The following is an 18,005-nucleotide window of genomic DNA, read 5'->3' on the forward strand; positions in this document are numbered from 1 at the left end:
TGCAAGTGGGCCCTGGAGCCCTGATGATGGTGTGCCATCTTGGCTGTGAACAAGGCTTTGCTCTGTCATTGTGCATAAAGTATTGTGTGAAATCAGTATTTCATGACTGTCTCAAGAGGCTTCTTATGTTTTAGAACATGCAACTTGAATTGTCTGTGATAACTTGAAAACAACATGACTGAACATGTTGGAGGCGTAGTTCCAGATGTCTGTATCAATACATCATATTACTTGGGAGTAATCAATCAAGACAGTATATTAATATTATTCCAGAAATCTTTAAATATGCTAAGTTGTTATCAATGTCGCATGCAGGATCATCATATGATCTTCATGTTTTATCAAAATGAATGTTTGATTGTGTAAGCAATGACATTTCACAATGTAGTCTCACAGAGTTATCTCCCTTGGCAGCAGATGCACGTCCCATAAGGGAGCAACCATTTGATTTTCATGATGGCGGCAGGATTTTTGTTTAAGATCAGCATTTCTTTTTTTTTATGTAAGGGAGATCAATTATATTTTCCAACATAAACAGATGCTCAATTTTTTTTTTTAAAGAAATAAAAATACCAAAATATATTCTTTGGATACTTGTCTGCATGAAAAGGGCACAGTGTGTGTCATATGTAATTATTTAGCAGTGAAACCAGGTATTGATTACTGTTTAAGACTTTCTCCCTCTTTCAAAAAAAAAGGTTAAATGGTTGCTCCCTAAGCCATCTTAGCTCTCATTGTGAGAACTGTTGGAACTACTTTCATTCCCATGACTTTGTCCACAGGATAGATGAGTTATGATATTAATAGCCCTGTCGCTCAACTTCAACTCAAAATGTCTGATTCCTTTTACACAGAACCTAACAGTCACAAGCAGCACTTACAAAAACGTTCAAATGTTTCTATTTGCCTTTTGCACCAAATCAAATTGCATGTACCATATTTCTATTAAACATACACTGAGCTGTCTTCAAGAATGATTAACATGTTATACATACTTTACACAGCTGGATCTGGAACTACTTTATGTAATATCACTACGCAAGTGTTGACTGAGGTGGTATGCTGGGAGTGGATAAGTGTCAGAAGACACAGATATGGGAGAACAGCTGGAAAGTCCCTGTTCGACTTAGCACTAAGATGATCTGGGCACTGTTCCACAAAGTGATAGTAGCGCTACGACTATCGTAAGCCAGTGTTCAAGTATCGGAGTTACGATCACCTTAGTGCTAAGATGGTTTTGTGGAACAGGGCCCTGAACACATCACAGGATGACGACAGTCATAGTGCTAAGTTGCTTTGTGGAACGAGGCCCTGGTAATGACAATCTCTTGCTATGCTAGGTATGTCATAAATCTTATATATTCCATGCTACACTGTTATAGTCAGTGTAAAGTATTTGAGAGCATTTCAACCTATTATTGCTAAGGCTAAAAAAAATAAAAAGTCTTGGTTCTCAAGCCCCGCCCGCATCATCATAAAGTTTTCCACACGTTTCATATTTATTTCCATTTTTTTTTAAATATAAAAAATCATTAAATATTCCAAGTCCAAGGGGAGTCAAATACTGTAATCCAGTATTTTACTCATTAAGGAATACTTTGATGTAGTGAAGCCTTTTCCCAGGTTGATTGTACACATCTGTTATTTGGTTGCATAACTGTTTATTTGGTTACATACCAGTGTGAACAGACCCCCCCCCCCCCCCCCCCCCCCCCCCCAGAAAAACACACACAAAAAAACCCACTATAAACAAAACAAACAAAAAGGACACTGCCCGCCCACATTTTCAAAAGGCAGTGCCTGAGAACCAATTCTTTTATGTTTTTAATAGCATAGCTTCTTTTTTTTACATCCAGGGTTACTGGAAAATTTGTTTGCGATTTTGGAGTCTCACTGTAATTATTGTATGTGTCATTTGATATCTGTATATTGATTTGCAAGAAAATGTTGGATGTTTGTGTTTTGTTTTGCATACATTTAGTGCTATGGTTGTTGTTTGTTTCTGTTCCAGTAACAGTAGCTTGTTTGTGTAGCAACTGATTCTTGTAAATAACAACCAAACAACTTACAGGATGAACTATGCGTAATGTAGATATCAGTAATAGTGAAGGCTGTAACAAATGGATTATGAATTGAACAACCTTGCACACCTACCTTGGGAAAAAATCACTGTATTTTTTGGTATCCATGGCAACTGTTTTCCATCTCTTTGCATCACTCCCTACTTTCTCTAACCTTGAAGATGACTTTTGCAGGAAATACCAAAATGGAAAGAAGCTCACCTTTCACCATATGGTGAACTGTTTATCATGTTAATATCCAGTAATGTATTTGTTTCAGTTTCACTGGAATTAGCCATAAATCAAAACTTTAACCAACAAAGTATGATAAGCCATAGATGCTTATAAATATTTTGACTGATATATCCATTGTTTAGCTAATCTCAATTTTTCAGGTGGCCCGTTTGAATTTGTTCAAACTGATGATGTTCTTTTATCTAGTTTATTGTACATAGTGTTCGTCTAATCAAGTTAAAAAATGTAAAACAATATGTCCAGTGGATTGAGAAGAGAAGTGTTTAGTGAGGAGGGTATTTATCTCAGCTAAGTGCTTCCGGTAGACAGTTTGTATGTTTCAGAATTAAAATTTCTTTATTTACCCAGGGTCATCTGTGAATATGAAATCTGAATGAATATGAAAAGTGTTTCGTGTTTCTTATCTCTCATCCCGACATGCACACTCAAAGGAGGGGTTCAGAAGCCTCTCTCGACTTAAAAAACAATTTATTGCTCTAGCTTCTCATCAAGTCGTTGTAATATCCTACTTAAATTAATACAATATAAATTTCATATTTTTCACAATTAATTTGTTTGTGCTGTGTTGTATACCTTCACAGCTCATTCCAAATGATGCTTTGAGTTGTGTTTAGGTGATTTGTTCATTGTTTCAAACTCTTTGGTTGCGTTTGGTCATGTCACTTTTTTTTGTACCTTTGATGGTGTTTATACTGTTTCTAGGGGAGATCAAAAGTATTTTGTTTCTGTCGAGTGACAAGATGGAAGAGTGATTCAGAATGTGATAACAGCCTTACAAATTTTGCCTTTTCCAAATCAAATTAGAACTGGCCAAAACCAAACTAAAAACTAAAAAACTATTGAGACAACCCCTAAATCAGACCAGCTGGGCCTCGTGCAAGAAGACAGATGACTTTTAACAGATTGTGTACTTGTAGACAGACATGTGTGAAATCTAGTCACGTAGTGATTCACTGTCATTGAATCATATGTTTCATCTTGTATTAGATGTGTAAGAGAAAGGCTTTGACAATATAATTACTCTTTTGTCACTGAAAAGTATTGTCTCAGAGCTGGGTGCAGATATGTGATCTGATTGGCTGATATTGTAAACATGGGAAATTGCTACTTTGAACAAATTCAGCAACCCATGCTTGCCGTAACAGGCGACTATGCTTGTCGTAAGAGGCGACCAACGGGATCAGGTGGTCAGGCGTGCTGACTTGTTTGATGCATGTCATGGTATCCGAATTGCGTAGATCGATGCTCATAATGTCAGTCAGTGGATTGTCTGATCCAGTCTTGATTATATACAGACCGCTGTCATATAGCTTGAATATTGCTGAGTGCGGCGTTAAACAACAGATAATCAAACGATGGAACAAATTAGGTTAAAAAATCATTTTGTATTCCTGGTGATCTTGTAACCATTTCATATCTTTTTAGTGATCTACATTTTGCTGTAATAAGAAGAGCAATAGCCATTTCAGTATTCCTCAAACAGGCCATCGTTTTTCTGTTCACATGACTGCAAGTCAAGTGAGCCAATCACAGCCTGCTTGTCCAGCTTTCATTGTTGTCTGGGAAACCAGTGGCCAAGTTAACTGAAAATTTTAAATGGCTGTTCCCACCAATGTCCATTTCTGTGAAGAGATTCAAATCTGATTTGGGGGCATGGGTGGAACCAGTCCTCTGAGGCGCCGCGATTCGCAGTGCAGAGTTGCGTCCCTTGGACACGCCAGAAACCTATGGTTGTGGGTTCAAATCCCGGTTTGCCCTGATTATGTTTCTAGGTTTGTCAGCACCATACCCGTGCTCGTGGGTTTCACCCAAGTGTTAAACGTCCGAGACCTGCATCACTTTGGGCTTTCCTCCCACATTGACACGCCGCGATATAACTGAAATACTGTTAAAAGCGGCGTTAAACCCAAGGAGCCACTGTTATTGATGTACGTACTCTGAGTTTGACAGTGTAGAAACATTGTATGTTTCAGTACCCATGGTAATATAAGTATATCTATTTTCATACTTTGAAGTTATCATGATAATAGGATTGAATCAGATTCTTCATTCCAGAGGGGCGGTGGGGTAGCCTAGTGGTTAAAGCATTCGCTTGTCACGCCGAAGAGCAAGGTTCAATTCCCCACATGGGTACATATATGTTTTTATGTGCCGGGTACCGGGTAATATACAAAGGCCAAGCACTTTCTTTGTTTTGTTTATGGATTTTGAAAATTTGGCTGGTAGGTTGAAAAAAAAATATCATAAAATCCATTGTACAGAATTTTTTGTATCATTTTAAACATGTTAAAGTTTGATTTTGATTTATAAGGTGGTAAGAAATATATATGATGATTATCATTAAAAAAAAATTGTTTTAGTCGTAAAAATCACTTTGATTATTTTTATTGTCAAAGAGCTCTTTACTGTCAGCAGTTTAAAAAACCTGTCATTCTGATTTGTATTTTTTTCTAAATTTTTTGATTTTGAAGGTGTGATCCATCATTTCCATTAACCAAGCAAAAATAAAGTGTGAGGCCTAAGATTGGAGACTGTGCTGTAACTCTTGGATCATGTTAGCCTCTTCATGTATCACTGATGTCGTATGTATTGTGATCTGTTCATTACATTTGTACAGAGTATATTCGGAGGATATATCCTAATGTTGAGAAACCATAGATATTAGTAAAGAAATATCACTGTTTAATGAAGAGACTTCCATTACATTGTTAGAAATATGAACATAGTATGCAATATTGGATGAATTAATCAAAGTCCTAGAAGATTTTATTTTTAGACTTGATGTTACAGTTGCAATTTTCCAAATATTTGTGTATATTTTACGTGTTGAAAGGATGGCAAAATATCTTTGTAATAAACACTGTTTGTATATATGTAATTTATTGTGAATATTACAAAGTGCCAAATCTGTGTGTGCATTAGTAATTCCAACTTCATAGTGATTTCTTAAGTGCTGCTTGAGTCAATTGAGACTAATTGCTACAATTCATATTTATTTCTCCGTTTTTTGGTTTGAGATATAGAGTTGCCTGTTTACAATGGGAGAAAATCCCCCTTTTCGTCCTGGCTTATGTCTAAAAGAACGCAAAGAATTCCTGGTTGCCAAGGTAACCTTATCCTTGATGCTATTCTGGCTGAAGTACCTCTGTACCTGACTACCTCCAATGGCGGTCTGTTTCAGCTTGGAGCAACACAGGCAGTTATGAAAACAGTCACAAACATGTGCATGCTCTTTGAAAGCAAGGGAGGCTACTTAATTATCCCGAGGTATTGAACCCAGACTTAATTTTTGATTTCACATTGAACTCTCAATTTACATGTTAGGATTATTTTTTAAGAATTTTTTTTATGTGTATTGTTTTGCTAGTGCCTGACTTTTTAAACGGGACATTTTAACTCCTTCTATTTGTAGTTTTTTTCCATTACTTGGTCTTATCTGTTTAACTTAATACTTGTCCTGCAATCACACAAAGGTTGCCACACATGTGAACATAGAATCAGTTGTATGGAATATGTTACTGTGCTCCTCTTGAAGCAGCCACTGGGTATTTTCAGTTGTTCCTATCTTTGTGAACAGCCATGTTGATGGCATTTATTTCAGAGATTATCTAATTATGTAATCCTATTCAGCATTTTCAAACCATTCTATTTAGTAACTTGTCACAAGGCTTCATGGGTACCTATTACAGTATCAACTTATAGAAATGTCTAACGGAAATTGTTTTTCAGTTATCCATTCTGTCGTAATAGGTGTAATAAACACTCTAAGTTCTCTCATGCCAACCATTTTCAACACCTTACAGAAGAAAGTAGTTGGTTTCAGTTATTAATTATGACAAAGAATACACTAATATGTTAAATGTTTTTAATCATGTTAAATTACAAACATAATCATCTGTTATCGCCATACCTGCAGGTGTGATGACTTTAGAAGTAAAGTAAAGATTATACCTTCTTTGACTGAAGATAATTTTTTTTATTTTTTTGTTGTTGTGGTCTTGGCTCAATAGCCATGTACCTTATAAATTCCTAGAATCTGATTGGTTGATATTGTAAATAGCTACTTTGACAGTTTTGAGTATTCTTAGACATAACTAGATTGTATCCCATAAACATCTTGTTTGTCCTCTACTTCATTGGTAATCAAAAGAATGATGTATTCCTACCAACTTCCTCAGTGTTTAGAGGAAGCGCTGAGTGAACATTCCATGTGGTTGATTACTGCTATACTCATGGGTAATATGTGCAATCCTGATGACAGACATTGTGATACACATGGCAAACACTTCACAAGATTGTATACACTGCCTTCCTCCACCATGGAAGTGTGAACATACCCGTGAAGAAGTGCCGATCCACATTACATTACAATAGTGTTTAGTGTTTGCTATCTGTGAACGGACTCTGATACAATAATGATGTATTTTAATGACTGAATATTATACTGCAGTGCAATATATATTTAAAATACATTGTTCAATGGTTAATATATTTTGGAGGTTTTGAAATCCAGTTTTGAGTAAGTGCTTATAACTTTCCATTCATTGAATTGCTGGAGCTTTTAATGCATTAGTCAATTAGCCAAAACAAAATGTCTTCAATGTTTTTTGGACAGATCAGATTTTATTGAAGTTGTGATGCATTTTGTCATGGACAGTTTCGATATCATTGACATAAATTCACAGCCTACATATTTTCGATAATGATGATTAAATTTAATGTTTGATAAATATATTTACATAATATCTATGTAAAATGTGAAAGGAACCACTCTTAATTTAAATATTGAGATTCCAATTACCTTACTCTAATTTGGGTGAAAAAGAACATGAAAAAGGTCCATTTTTACCTACATGTAATATTTGTCCTGAATGGAATATAAACATATTGAACCCTGTAGTCTTAAACCATGTAGTGACCATGTGATGTGAATTAGAACTTTTATGATGTGAAAAATGGATCTCTAGTCTTATCTTCCCATGGAGTTTGTGATAGAATTGAGTCTGTAAGTATTTAAATGAAAATGTGCCTAATGTCTGGCTTATTTAATAGTAATTGGAGACACATTTTTAGGCCTTATACTGACTGAAATCTGTTTGACTCTCATTGTCCATGCTGTTGTATTAGTGAATGTAGGAGGAGGAGGAGGAGGGAGATCTGCAGGGTTGTTGTTCACCTGGCTAACGACCATCCAGCAGGCTGGGAGAAAACAAGTGTCACAAAAGGCATTTAAATGAAAACTATCTGTATAGCAATTAAAACAATTCAAATTTATCTTCTGTGTTTTGTTTTGTATGCTACATCACTGAAGACTGGTTTGACACTTCTTTGAACCGAATTTCAGTCATATCACTGTGTGTCGGCTTAATGTGTGGAAAGAACAATACGATAAAGTTCGTTGATGATGACTACCAACCCGAAACCCTTGAGCATGCTGACAGACCAAGGATCATAATCAGGGCAAATGATCTATTCAAACAGCAGATCCTGAACTAGGAACAACATCCGTGGTCTAGTGGTAGAACGTCTGCCCAGAGAGCAGAAGGTCGGGGGTTCGATTCCCGGACGCGTCATATCAAAAGACGTAAAAGATAGTGCTCATCATGAAGGGGTCATGACAAGGACTGGTCGACCCGGAGTCAGTATAGTGTCTGAGTGGGGTATCTCAGTGGCTGGCACTATAAAATGGGCATAGTCCGGACTAGTACAAGGAAGCATGCATGCACACACCGTCGCCATGTAATAATCTTGAAAGCGACCCCATAACACATCACCTCACCTGACACAACTACAAGGAATGACCTCTGACCACTGGGCCAAGTGCCCCCAACTGTAAAGGATTCATAGAAACACAAGTCAGTAGCACTGTAGGAAAATATGTTTATTTCCTCTTCATCACCCATCAAGCACATGACATCACATGAAATCTTAACTGATTACAAACATGTAGGGTCTGTGTATCTGATGCTCATTATGGAGACCACTACGCTGCAATGAAAGACTCTCATATAATCATACCAAGTTTAATCAGTTAACTTCTCTCGACCCACTTGCACAGAATGATCTTCGTGCTAAAAGTGTTGTAAATGGTACAATCGTAAAATAGTCGCGCCACAAGGTTCAAGTTGTGCTTGTCGGTCCTGATGACTTGTACCCAATTGCCATGCACTTACTTTAACCTACTCCCTAAAATGTTATGATAATCATGTTTATGAAAACAAACAAATCCAGTTGCATTTATAACATAACCCCACTGAAATGTTACCAAAGAGAATCTTGTAAATGAACTCCAATATTGTGAACGCCTGTACAATGACACCCCATATATGGTGGTTAGTGCTGCATACATATATTAGATTTGTACAATATATACACATGATTCAGTGGATACTTACAATGAGGGTATTAACTTAAGACTGTACATGCCAATATTCCAAGGCCCAATCCCACTGTCAACCATTACAAACCTCAATACTCTACCAGATGCCAATAATTTGAAACTTAATGCAGTTATTCCAGAGCCCTGTACATTCAGCTAATAAAATACTGAGAACATTAACAATTGTAAATTCTAAAACAGATACTTAAAAACTGCATGTGTTGCCACTGCAGGGATCATGGATACTGTTTAAAAATGTGGATCAACTAAACTCAATGATGAAAATATCCTCACAGTATTAAAGGGGAAGTGAGTGAGTGAGTATGGTTTTACGCCGCTTTTAGCAATATTCCAGCAATATCACGTCGGGGTACACCAGAAATGGGCTTCACACATTGTACCCATGTCGGGAATCGAACCAGGGTCTTCGGCGTGACGAGCGAACGCTTTAACCATTAGGCTACCCGACCGCTCCTAAAGGGGAAGTACTGTCACTGAACAACAACCTCACTCTAATTCCTTCATCAGGTTTCAACACAGCTACTGGTCTGCCAAAGTGGAGTGAAACGATGTATGGGCTTTTATGTCTCTACCAAACTGTACAACAACCAACCAGTTCTAATAAACTGGACAAAAAAAATATATTTGTTCTAACAATTCAAAGTTTTAAAATATGACATCATTTGGTCCTAGTATGTCTTGTTTACACACAAAATGCAACATTATTCTATATAAAATAGGAAAATGGTGCTTTCACTGTCATAATGATAAAGCTGGAAAGATTAGTCCTATGTGGTTGCATGGTTAAGTCTATTTCTTTGTGTCGACATCATCTCATGACTTGACAGGAATACTTATACTACTCAAAGAAGTTAAGGACCACCCTGTTCTTATTACTATCGTCAATCTGGATCATCCTTAACATCTTTTGAGTAGTATATGAACAATACACTAATTAATCTATTATCATCTTGTGCCGAGCACATCTTTAAGAATTGCACTGGAGTTCTGTGGCGTGGACCTGCCGGAGCCTGGCTGACTGAGAGACTCTCCTGACATTGGTGCCATAAGTGGATTGGTCTGTGTGACAGGAGACATGGGCCCCATGAGGATGTGGGGTTTGGTGGTAGCGGTCTGTTCCCCGAGCTGCAGGGGCATGGAGACATGTCTGGGGGCGGTGAATGGGTTGAACACAGGCTTCTGGCTCTCCTTGTGCTTGTCCTTCACCTCCTGGGCCATCTTCTCCGCCGGCATTCGGACTGGGGGTGGGGGAGGAGAGGACTCCTTCTCAAGGAACTTCACAAACAGTTGGGAGAAAGACTGAAAACGACAATAATGATTGTTTTTAAATGTTACAACATCCTTTTTTGTTTATAAACTCCTACAAACTATATATAATTTGAAGCCTATCCTCCAGCCATACAGGACAATGTTACACCAGGACAATGCGTAGGTGTTATTAATGTTTTTCTTGAGTGACCGCACTTCACTGTCGTAAATGATCACTACTCTTGTAACACTATGACACTCATCATTCTTTAGATATGAAAATATAGTTCTTTAAAACAGTTACTTCCTATCAACTTGAATGAGTGATGTCTCATGCAGCTTTTAGCAATACTTCAGCAATACTTGAGAAATATCTCAGCAATATTTCAGCAATACTTGAGAAATATCTCAGCAATACTTCAGCAATACTTCAGCAATATATCAGCTTCATACACTGTACTTGAGTAGAATTAAACCAGTGTCCTTGATGTGATGTGAGAATGTCGTAACCACTTAGCTACGTTAATCGCGAAGTCTGCCTGACAGTTTACCACCAATGAGCAACCCATTATGTATAGCTACAACCAGAAGTTCCTCCAGTACTACCAATGGCTCACCTGGTCCAGTGAAGGTGCCTTGCTCCCTGCATGGACAGGTGTGGTCGGTGGGGTGGGGCCCGCCCGAGGGGACCCAAACCGGAGGAATCCTGCTACCCAGCTGGTCTGCGTCTGATTAATCTGGGGAACAGAATGTCAACACTTACAATACATTCATTACAGTGGGATGCACTGTGTTCAGAAAGCAAAGTTAACACTGATAAATACACAACCTCATTTAAACATGTGTGCGAAATCGGCAGCACTGGAAGCGCTCGTTAAATCTACAACATCATCATCATCATGATTAAACATGTTCATTATTGTTCCATTGAATAATGAACATTTGTAGGAAATGGCATGTGGAAATGTTGGAAATACAATATCCGTTCCGGTGATTGGATTGGGAGCATTTTTCAATTGTGGTGCTTATCGGGCTGAATAGTTTACTGATGTAGCTCTAGGGCTGGGACGATACACCAACAGTGTGATCCGATACGTATCACAATACCTTGCACACGATCCGATACATATCGCGATACTTGTATGTGCACAGTGGATGAAAATATTTACATTTTTACTACTTATTTTCACTAGCAATTAGTGTTTGGTGTAACACTTATTTAAAAAAACCATTTAAGGTAGAATCAATACTTTTTACTTAGTGTGCGACTGTGATCGATACTTGTATCGAGAAGTAAAAAATCGCGATCCACCAGATATCGTGCCACCACTAGTAGATCGGCAGTGCCTTGACAGGAATGATTACTGGTCAAAATGATCTTCAGATCTCATTCACAGGAAGCGGTCTAAGTAGTACTGGTAGTCCTACATTGTCTTCAAATGAAGTATTCTCTTTACCTTGGCGTAGTCGTCAAGTTGGAAGTTGAGGACACCACCCATCATATGAATGACCTCATTCCGGCGACCAGTAGGAGTTTGGAAATAGCCAATCAGCATGTTTTTCATCAACAACCTGAGCACAAAATAAACAGGACATGAGAGGAAAATCATAACTCATACATGACACAGCAGAAAGGATAAATAAGTGATACAACACACACGAACAGTCCCTCTATGTTATATAGTGAATGAGTTGAGTTTCAACAGTATTTCAGTTATATCACAGTGTGTCAGCTTGATGTGGCAGGACGCCATCAGTGATGCAGTTTGGTGAAACCCACAAGTATGAACATCGTTCTGACAAACCCAGAAGCAATCAGGGTCAATCTGGGATTTGTACCTAAGGGATGTAACTCTTTGCAGCGAATTCCGGGAACCTTAGATGCCTGAGTCACCCCTGTCCCTCTCCCCATATCATACAGACGAGGAAATATGTGTGTTGGACTTTTTAAAAATATTTCCATAGAAACCAAGTTAGACTCTAAGAATGAGGTCAACTTGGAGGCACAGGTCTCAACACAATATATGTCGTCCTTTTAGAAACAGATAGAAAATACACAACTGCAGGTCTCCAAAGGTTATATCATTTTTGCAAAACTATACAAATGCGTCACTGACTAAATGTGACCACTCACTTGTCAACCTTGGCCTCAGTGCTTGTGGTCAGCTTCCTGACTTCCTCCTCGGCTGCCTTCAGAGTCTTCTCTCGCAGCAGGACTGTAAACAGGAAGTGACGTGTCAACAGGTAACAACAACAGCTCAATGAAGCTTCAATGATTAGCAATTTCACACATTATTATTCCATAGCAAATTATTCATTAAGTGCTTTACAAAACGATATCAGCAATAATAAACAAAATAGATACATGCAAATAATTAACATAACAAACAGTGAGAAAACAAGCAATAAAACACAGAAGGCAATAAATTAGCCAACCAAGGATCGTCTGGTGGGCTAGGGAAGGGAGAAGGCAGGCAGGCAGGCACTGGACGACCAGGATCGTGTGGTCGCCAAGGGAGGTAATTCTCCATGCTGAGTAGAACAACTACATCTACACAATGTGAACACGGTGCTGCTGCTGCTGACATACAAACTACGAATATCACAAAAGGTACTGACACTCATCCCTTCAGTACCTGATGTAATACTCATGGTTTGTACATCCAACTTAGCTCATGCGGTGACCAGGCCAGACAACACACTGTGGCGGCGGCCATCTTGACTTGCTGTGATAAAGCTGTTTCTATGACCAGTGGCTACACTGGAGAGGTGCTAGTGTTAGACTGGAACGATCTACTGCATCGACTACGATGTACACAGAAAGTCGGACTTCAGGGATGGTTCTAACAAGCATATGAAGACAATGCCATTTTCACACAATGGACAATCTCAATATTACCACACATGATAACTGTTCTCACTTTTCATGTTACAATCATATGGATCAATATTATTACCATGGCAACATATCTTCCAATGAAATTTTTACTGCAATTCACCCAAATTCCCTTCCTGCATCCATCCAAATTACTAAAATTGGTGTCATATTCCTATAGTTACCATTACAATCAATATCTACATAATTACACAGGATTACATCAGCGTTATGGCTCACACCTAACTAAAATTGGTGTCACGTTCCTACGGTTACCATTACAATCAATATCTACATAATTACACAGGATTACATCAGCATTACGGCTCACACCTAACTAAAAATGCCAGTTATACAAAAGTAGTCAAATAGTTTACACACATAGATATTTGGTTATTGCCGATAGGTGTATGTTAGTCGGGCACTATAGTAACCTGTTAGGCTAACCATGTTAGTGTATCCAGCCACCAAGCACCACACAGTTGAAAACATACTTACAACATAGCGTTCATGCATGTTGTGGACAACCCGGGACGTTATCTCGCACGTCCTAACTCACTCCATTTCTCATGCAGTCTTGTAATGATATTCAGGTCCGAGCATCGACACAGGTCAAGCTCACAAATGTCTACTTTATACAAATGCAGTACAATCGTGATGAAGAAATACATGCTGTTCCAAAAGCTCAATCAATCAGCTGTGTTATTTTACACCAACCAATGACAACATGCGTCTCTGCCAGATGGTTCCCTCCACAAGACTGCAGCATTTTGTCTCGGCCATGCTGATTGGTCAGTTGTTAGGATAGGTTAGTCCATGCTGTTCGGTAAGATATTTATGTAATCTCGGCTAGTAACTTGAGGCCTCCTTTTTACTCAGAATTACCAGCTGAGATTAGACAAACATCAACACATGCAAGCCCTTTCATTCGAGCATAAAACATGCACAAATTTTGTCTACTGGGCCAAAGTTCCTACAGATTTAGATTTGTTTAAATCGGACAAATTTCAATCATTTAGATTATAATTTCAAAACAATATTTCAAATCAGTCTCCAGTATAAGCCTACGAGATTGAATGTGATGTTTGCCTAATAAAACATAAATGCTGCAATGACACTACTCCTGATTAACAACTGAACACATTATGGATGAACAATGATAGACATTCAATGAGATGATACGTAGAGGCGCTATCTGCCCGTTGTGACGAGGAATACAAGTACCCGTTTGCCATATATCAGTCAGCATCCTGAGGCGTGGATCTCTCAGGATTACCAGCTGATATTAAGAAACCAGGCTTAGAATGGCAAAATCTGTAATCTTCTCCAAGAAAAACTACTCGTAAAATTTGAAGGAATCACCCCAAACCCAGAAATTGCAAAATTTTCTGTGCACACTCAAAGCAAGCAAATCTTGATTTAAAAATTGTAAAAAGGAAACACTGCTGTGTGCAATTTCAAAAAGTTAAAGCCAAACAACTTTGTGAGAAGCAAATCTAAAATAGCTCTGTCACACAGGAAGCACCAAACAGGGCAGTTAGCAACTCAAAAAAGGTTGAAAAATGAGCATAAGAAAATAATGAGAGGAATGAAACAAGTGAGTAAAAGCAATTAAATGTTGTGAAGCCAGGATATCTATCCCACCCCAGCCAGGCGCTCGAGAAATGAGAGACTCGGAATTACCAGCTGAGATTAAATAGATTCCCGAGGGACAAAAATCCAAAAAGGTGGGATGCTGGAAGCTTCGATTTTATCAACAAGAAACACCAGCTCCTTGAATCCAATGGTTGAACACCCAGTCCAGCTTTTTGTCAGTGTTAGTGTCATGATCTAAGCCAGTACCTTGAACACTCTCTTGTGTAGCCCCATGCTAGTTGATGTAAAACCACCCCGTGCACAGCTCATGCAGGGTCACATACAGGGTCACATACAGGGTCACATACAGGGTCACATACACAACACACCCATGCAGTATCCAGTCCATGTAACACGTTACACATACTTAGTGTTATACAAATGTAGTGCTCATTCAGTAACAACAGATTCACAATACTAAACTGCTGCTGCAACAACTGATTTGAAAAAGTAACGAACACTTTTCTATTCTCTCATGGAATTATCAATCTTACAATGATGATTGAAACAAAGCATTAAAGTAAAGGGCCTCGTTCCTGAAAAGCGATCTTAATGCTACGATGATCGTCGCCTAAGTAAACAGTACGGGAGTTACGATCACCTTAGCGTTAAGATCCCTTTGTGGAACAGGCCCATTGTTCTTGTCATGGTGTCATGTTAAAAGTTAGATTTTTTATATTTCCCCTTAACTTTTCAACATTAGTTACCCCAAAAGGATTCTTCTTAATCATATCTCATATCAAAACGTATGTCTATATCATTTCACAAACATTATTAATAGGTCAGTTTGGTTGTAAATTCAGACACTGAACAGCAGTCCTGACAGACGTGACATGGTTAGTGAAGGAGCACAGTTGATGTTAGAGACAAGGAGAGGATAGAGCCACCAGAAACTGGAGAGAACATCCAACACCTACCTTCCTCCTTCAACGCAGCAACAGCCTCCTCCTTCTTGTCCAGCTGTTCACTGAGACGAGATGCCGCCTCCAGTCCATCTGAGGCCTCCTCCAGCTCCGTCTGTAATAGTTGTAAGGCAGATAGTACATAAGAGGCGAGGACATATTAACATAGCTGTCAACCCCTGGATGTCTAAATGCGTGAGAAGCCAAGGTGCAGGGGCTGCAAGCCCCGCTGGGTCCAGGGCTAAGCCCTGGTGTGGAGGCGCAAATTATATTTTTATCTACATTTTATATGAATGCGTGAGAATTTCCCAACCTTGCGTGTGAGCGTGACATAGGTGATAAATGCTTGAGGCTCACGCGAGATGCATGAGAGTTGACAGGTATGTATTAGGTGGGACAAAAACTATCAAATGAGACTTACAGTATAAAAGCTAGCGGAGTGGTGTTTTTTTTCCATAAATATGATATCACTTTGGGTAAAAGAGAAAAGAATGTGCTGTGTGTCATCATTACTAATACAAGTAGTGTATCTTTTTTCTCTAGATGAAACCCCTATTGGGCTTCGAGGTTAGGATTGGTCCCATGAAATCTACATTGTAAGTAGTATACCTCATAAGAGACTAAACTGGTTGGGGTTGGGGACAGGATCAGTGATGTCACCTGACACTGACAGCATGGGACATTGCTCATAATATAAAGACCCTAGGACTGAGAATCACATACCTTTGTAGAGTCGAGTGCTCTCTGCAGGGTGTTGACCTTGTCCTTCAGGAGTTTTATCTCATCCTGGTACCTCTCAGTGTCTGCAGCGATCTGAGCATCTTTATCTGCAATATGTATAGATGTTATACAACAGTGCCACACTGATCCAAAACAAGAAGCTACAAATCTCCTACACTAGGGTATCATTATGAAACATAACAAGACCCCTTGTACCACCCTTAAATGAGAGAGTTACCCACCCTGCTGGAACTGTTCAAGCACCATCTGGAGGTTGGCAAGGGAGGCAGCATACTGCTGGCACTGGTCCTGCATGGCTGTCATCTGCATGTAGGCGGCGTCCCGCTGACTGGTCACCCCGTGCAGCTGGTGCTGCAAGGTCTCCACCTGCTCGCTGGCTGCTTGGCTGCAGACGGACAAGATGGTAGATTCATATAGTCAAGAAGGAAAGTCAATAATCATCTTCATCTTTTGTAAGATTTGTGAAAAATGGCCAAATTATAGTTTGTTGTTTAACACTGCACTCAGCAATATTAAAACTGTATGATGTAGCCTATAAATAATCAAGTCTGAATGAGTGAGTGAGTGAGTGAGTTTGGTTTGGCACTGCTTTTAACAATATTCCAGTTATATTGCGGTGTGTCAGCTTATTGTCGGAGGAATTGATGGAGTTCTTAGACCTTTACCACTTTGGTGAAACCCACGGGGTATGGGGCTGACAAACCTAGAAATATTATCGAGCAAACCCATTCGAACAACCCACAATCATAGGTTTCTGGCGTAGCCAATGGATGCAACTCTGCACAGCAAATTGCGGCGCCTTAGACAACTGGGCTACCCGTACCCCCTAAGCAAGTCTGAACCAGACAAACCAGTGGTTGAAATGATGAGCACATGTTGGGGTGCAATGACACATAGTCAACCAAGCCACTTGGCCTGACCACCTGATTCATTCACTCATCTTTCACAACCAGCACAGGTAGCTTGGGTGAGTGAGTGAGTGAGTGAGTATGGTTTCACGCCGCTTTTAGCAATATTTCAGCAATATCATGGCGGGGGACTCCAGAAATGGGCTTCACACATTGTACCCATGTCGGGAATCGAATCTGGGTCTTCAGCGTGACGAGCGAACGCTTTAACCACTAGGCTACCCGACCGCCCCTAGGTATCTTGGGACAGTACAAACCCCTTGGGGACTCCAGGTTTAATAGCTAATTACATGCGTGTGTCTATCCAGGAATGTCTCACCTGGCATTCTGCACCGCTGAACTGGATGAGAGGATCTTCTCCTCGGCCACAGCGAGCCTGTTCCTCAACTCCTTCTCCCTCTCCTCGGCCTCCAGAGCCTCACCAGTGTAGCCCTCCTCAATCTGCAATAAATACCACATATTGGATAACATATTTCTTGGATCAATCTTGAACAACCAAATGCAGATATGAACTATACTACTCAACAAAACAGTGAGTGAGTATGGTTTTACGCTGTTTTTAGCAATATTCCAGCAATATCACACATGAAATGGGCTTCACACATTGTACCCATGTCAGGAATCCAACCCGGGTCTTCGGCGTGATGAACGAACGCTTTAACAATTAGGCTACCCGACCTCCCCCTCAACAAAACATGCCATGACAGTAACTATAACAATAGTTATAGTAACTATAGTAAAATGAAAGAATCAGGGGTCCTTAACATTTTAATAGTAGCATAATTAGCTACACACTTAGTAAAATGTGAGTGTGTGTCCTGAATAGGCTTGAGATTGTACCCATGTGGGATCAGGCCTAGTAGTGCCCAAGTGTATACCTGAAGCAAGTGCTGTCTCAGTCTCTCCAGTTCCCGACTCAGTTTCATTTCTTTCTCCTTCAGTCGGGCAATCTGCAACACAGATATAGACAATCAGATTCCT

The 18,005-nt window shown here is 39.4% G+C and overlaps 1 protein-coding gene across 5 annotated transcripts in view; it reads right to left on the reverse strand.

Annotated features, from left to right (window-relative positions):
- Positions 1-8,178: 8,178 nt before the first annotated feature.
- The window catches only part of LOC139442539 (thyroid receptor-interacting protein 11-like), a 78,863-nt gene continuing 69,036 nt past the window's right edge, over positions 8,179-18,005 (reverse strand). For all 5 annotated transcript variants that reach the window (XM_071223358.1, XM_071223357.1, XM_071223356.1 and 2 more), the window contains 9 exons: positions 17,903-17,974; positions 17,344-17,465; positions 16,338-16,501; positions 16,099-16,202; positions 15,391-15,490; positions 12,098-12,179; positions 11,421-11,535; positions 10,581-10,700; positions 8,179-10,014 (listed from right to left, as the gene is read on the reverse strand). In XM_071223358.1, coding sequence (XP_071079459.1) covers positions 9,661-10,014; positions 10,581-10,700; positions 11,421-11,535; positions 12,098-12,179; positions 15,391-15,490; positions 16,099-16,202; positions 16,338-16,501; positions 17,344-17,465; positions 17,903-17,974 — 1,233 coding nt within the window. In that variant the 3' untranslated portion in view covers positions 8,179-9,660. The remainder of the gene's footprint in view (positions 10,015-10,580; positions 10,701-11,420; positions 11,536-12,097; positions 12,180-15,390; positions 15,491-16,098; positions 16,203-16,337; positions 16,502-17,343; positions 17,466-17,902; positions 17,975-18,005) is intronic.

Source organism: Haliotis cracherodii, unplaced genomic scaffold (assembly GCF_022045235.1).
Source record: "Haliotis cracherodii isolate W230 unplaced genomic scaffold, xgHalCrac1.p SCAF_5, whole genome shotgun sequence".
Classification (NCBI taxonomy): Eukaryota; Metazoa; Mollusca; class Gastropoda; order Lepetellida; family Haliotidae; genus Haliotis; species Haliotis cracherodii.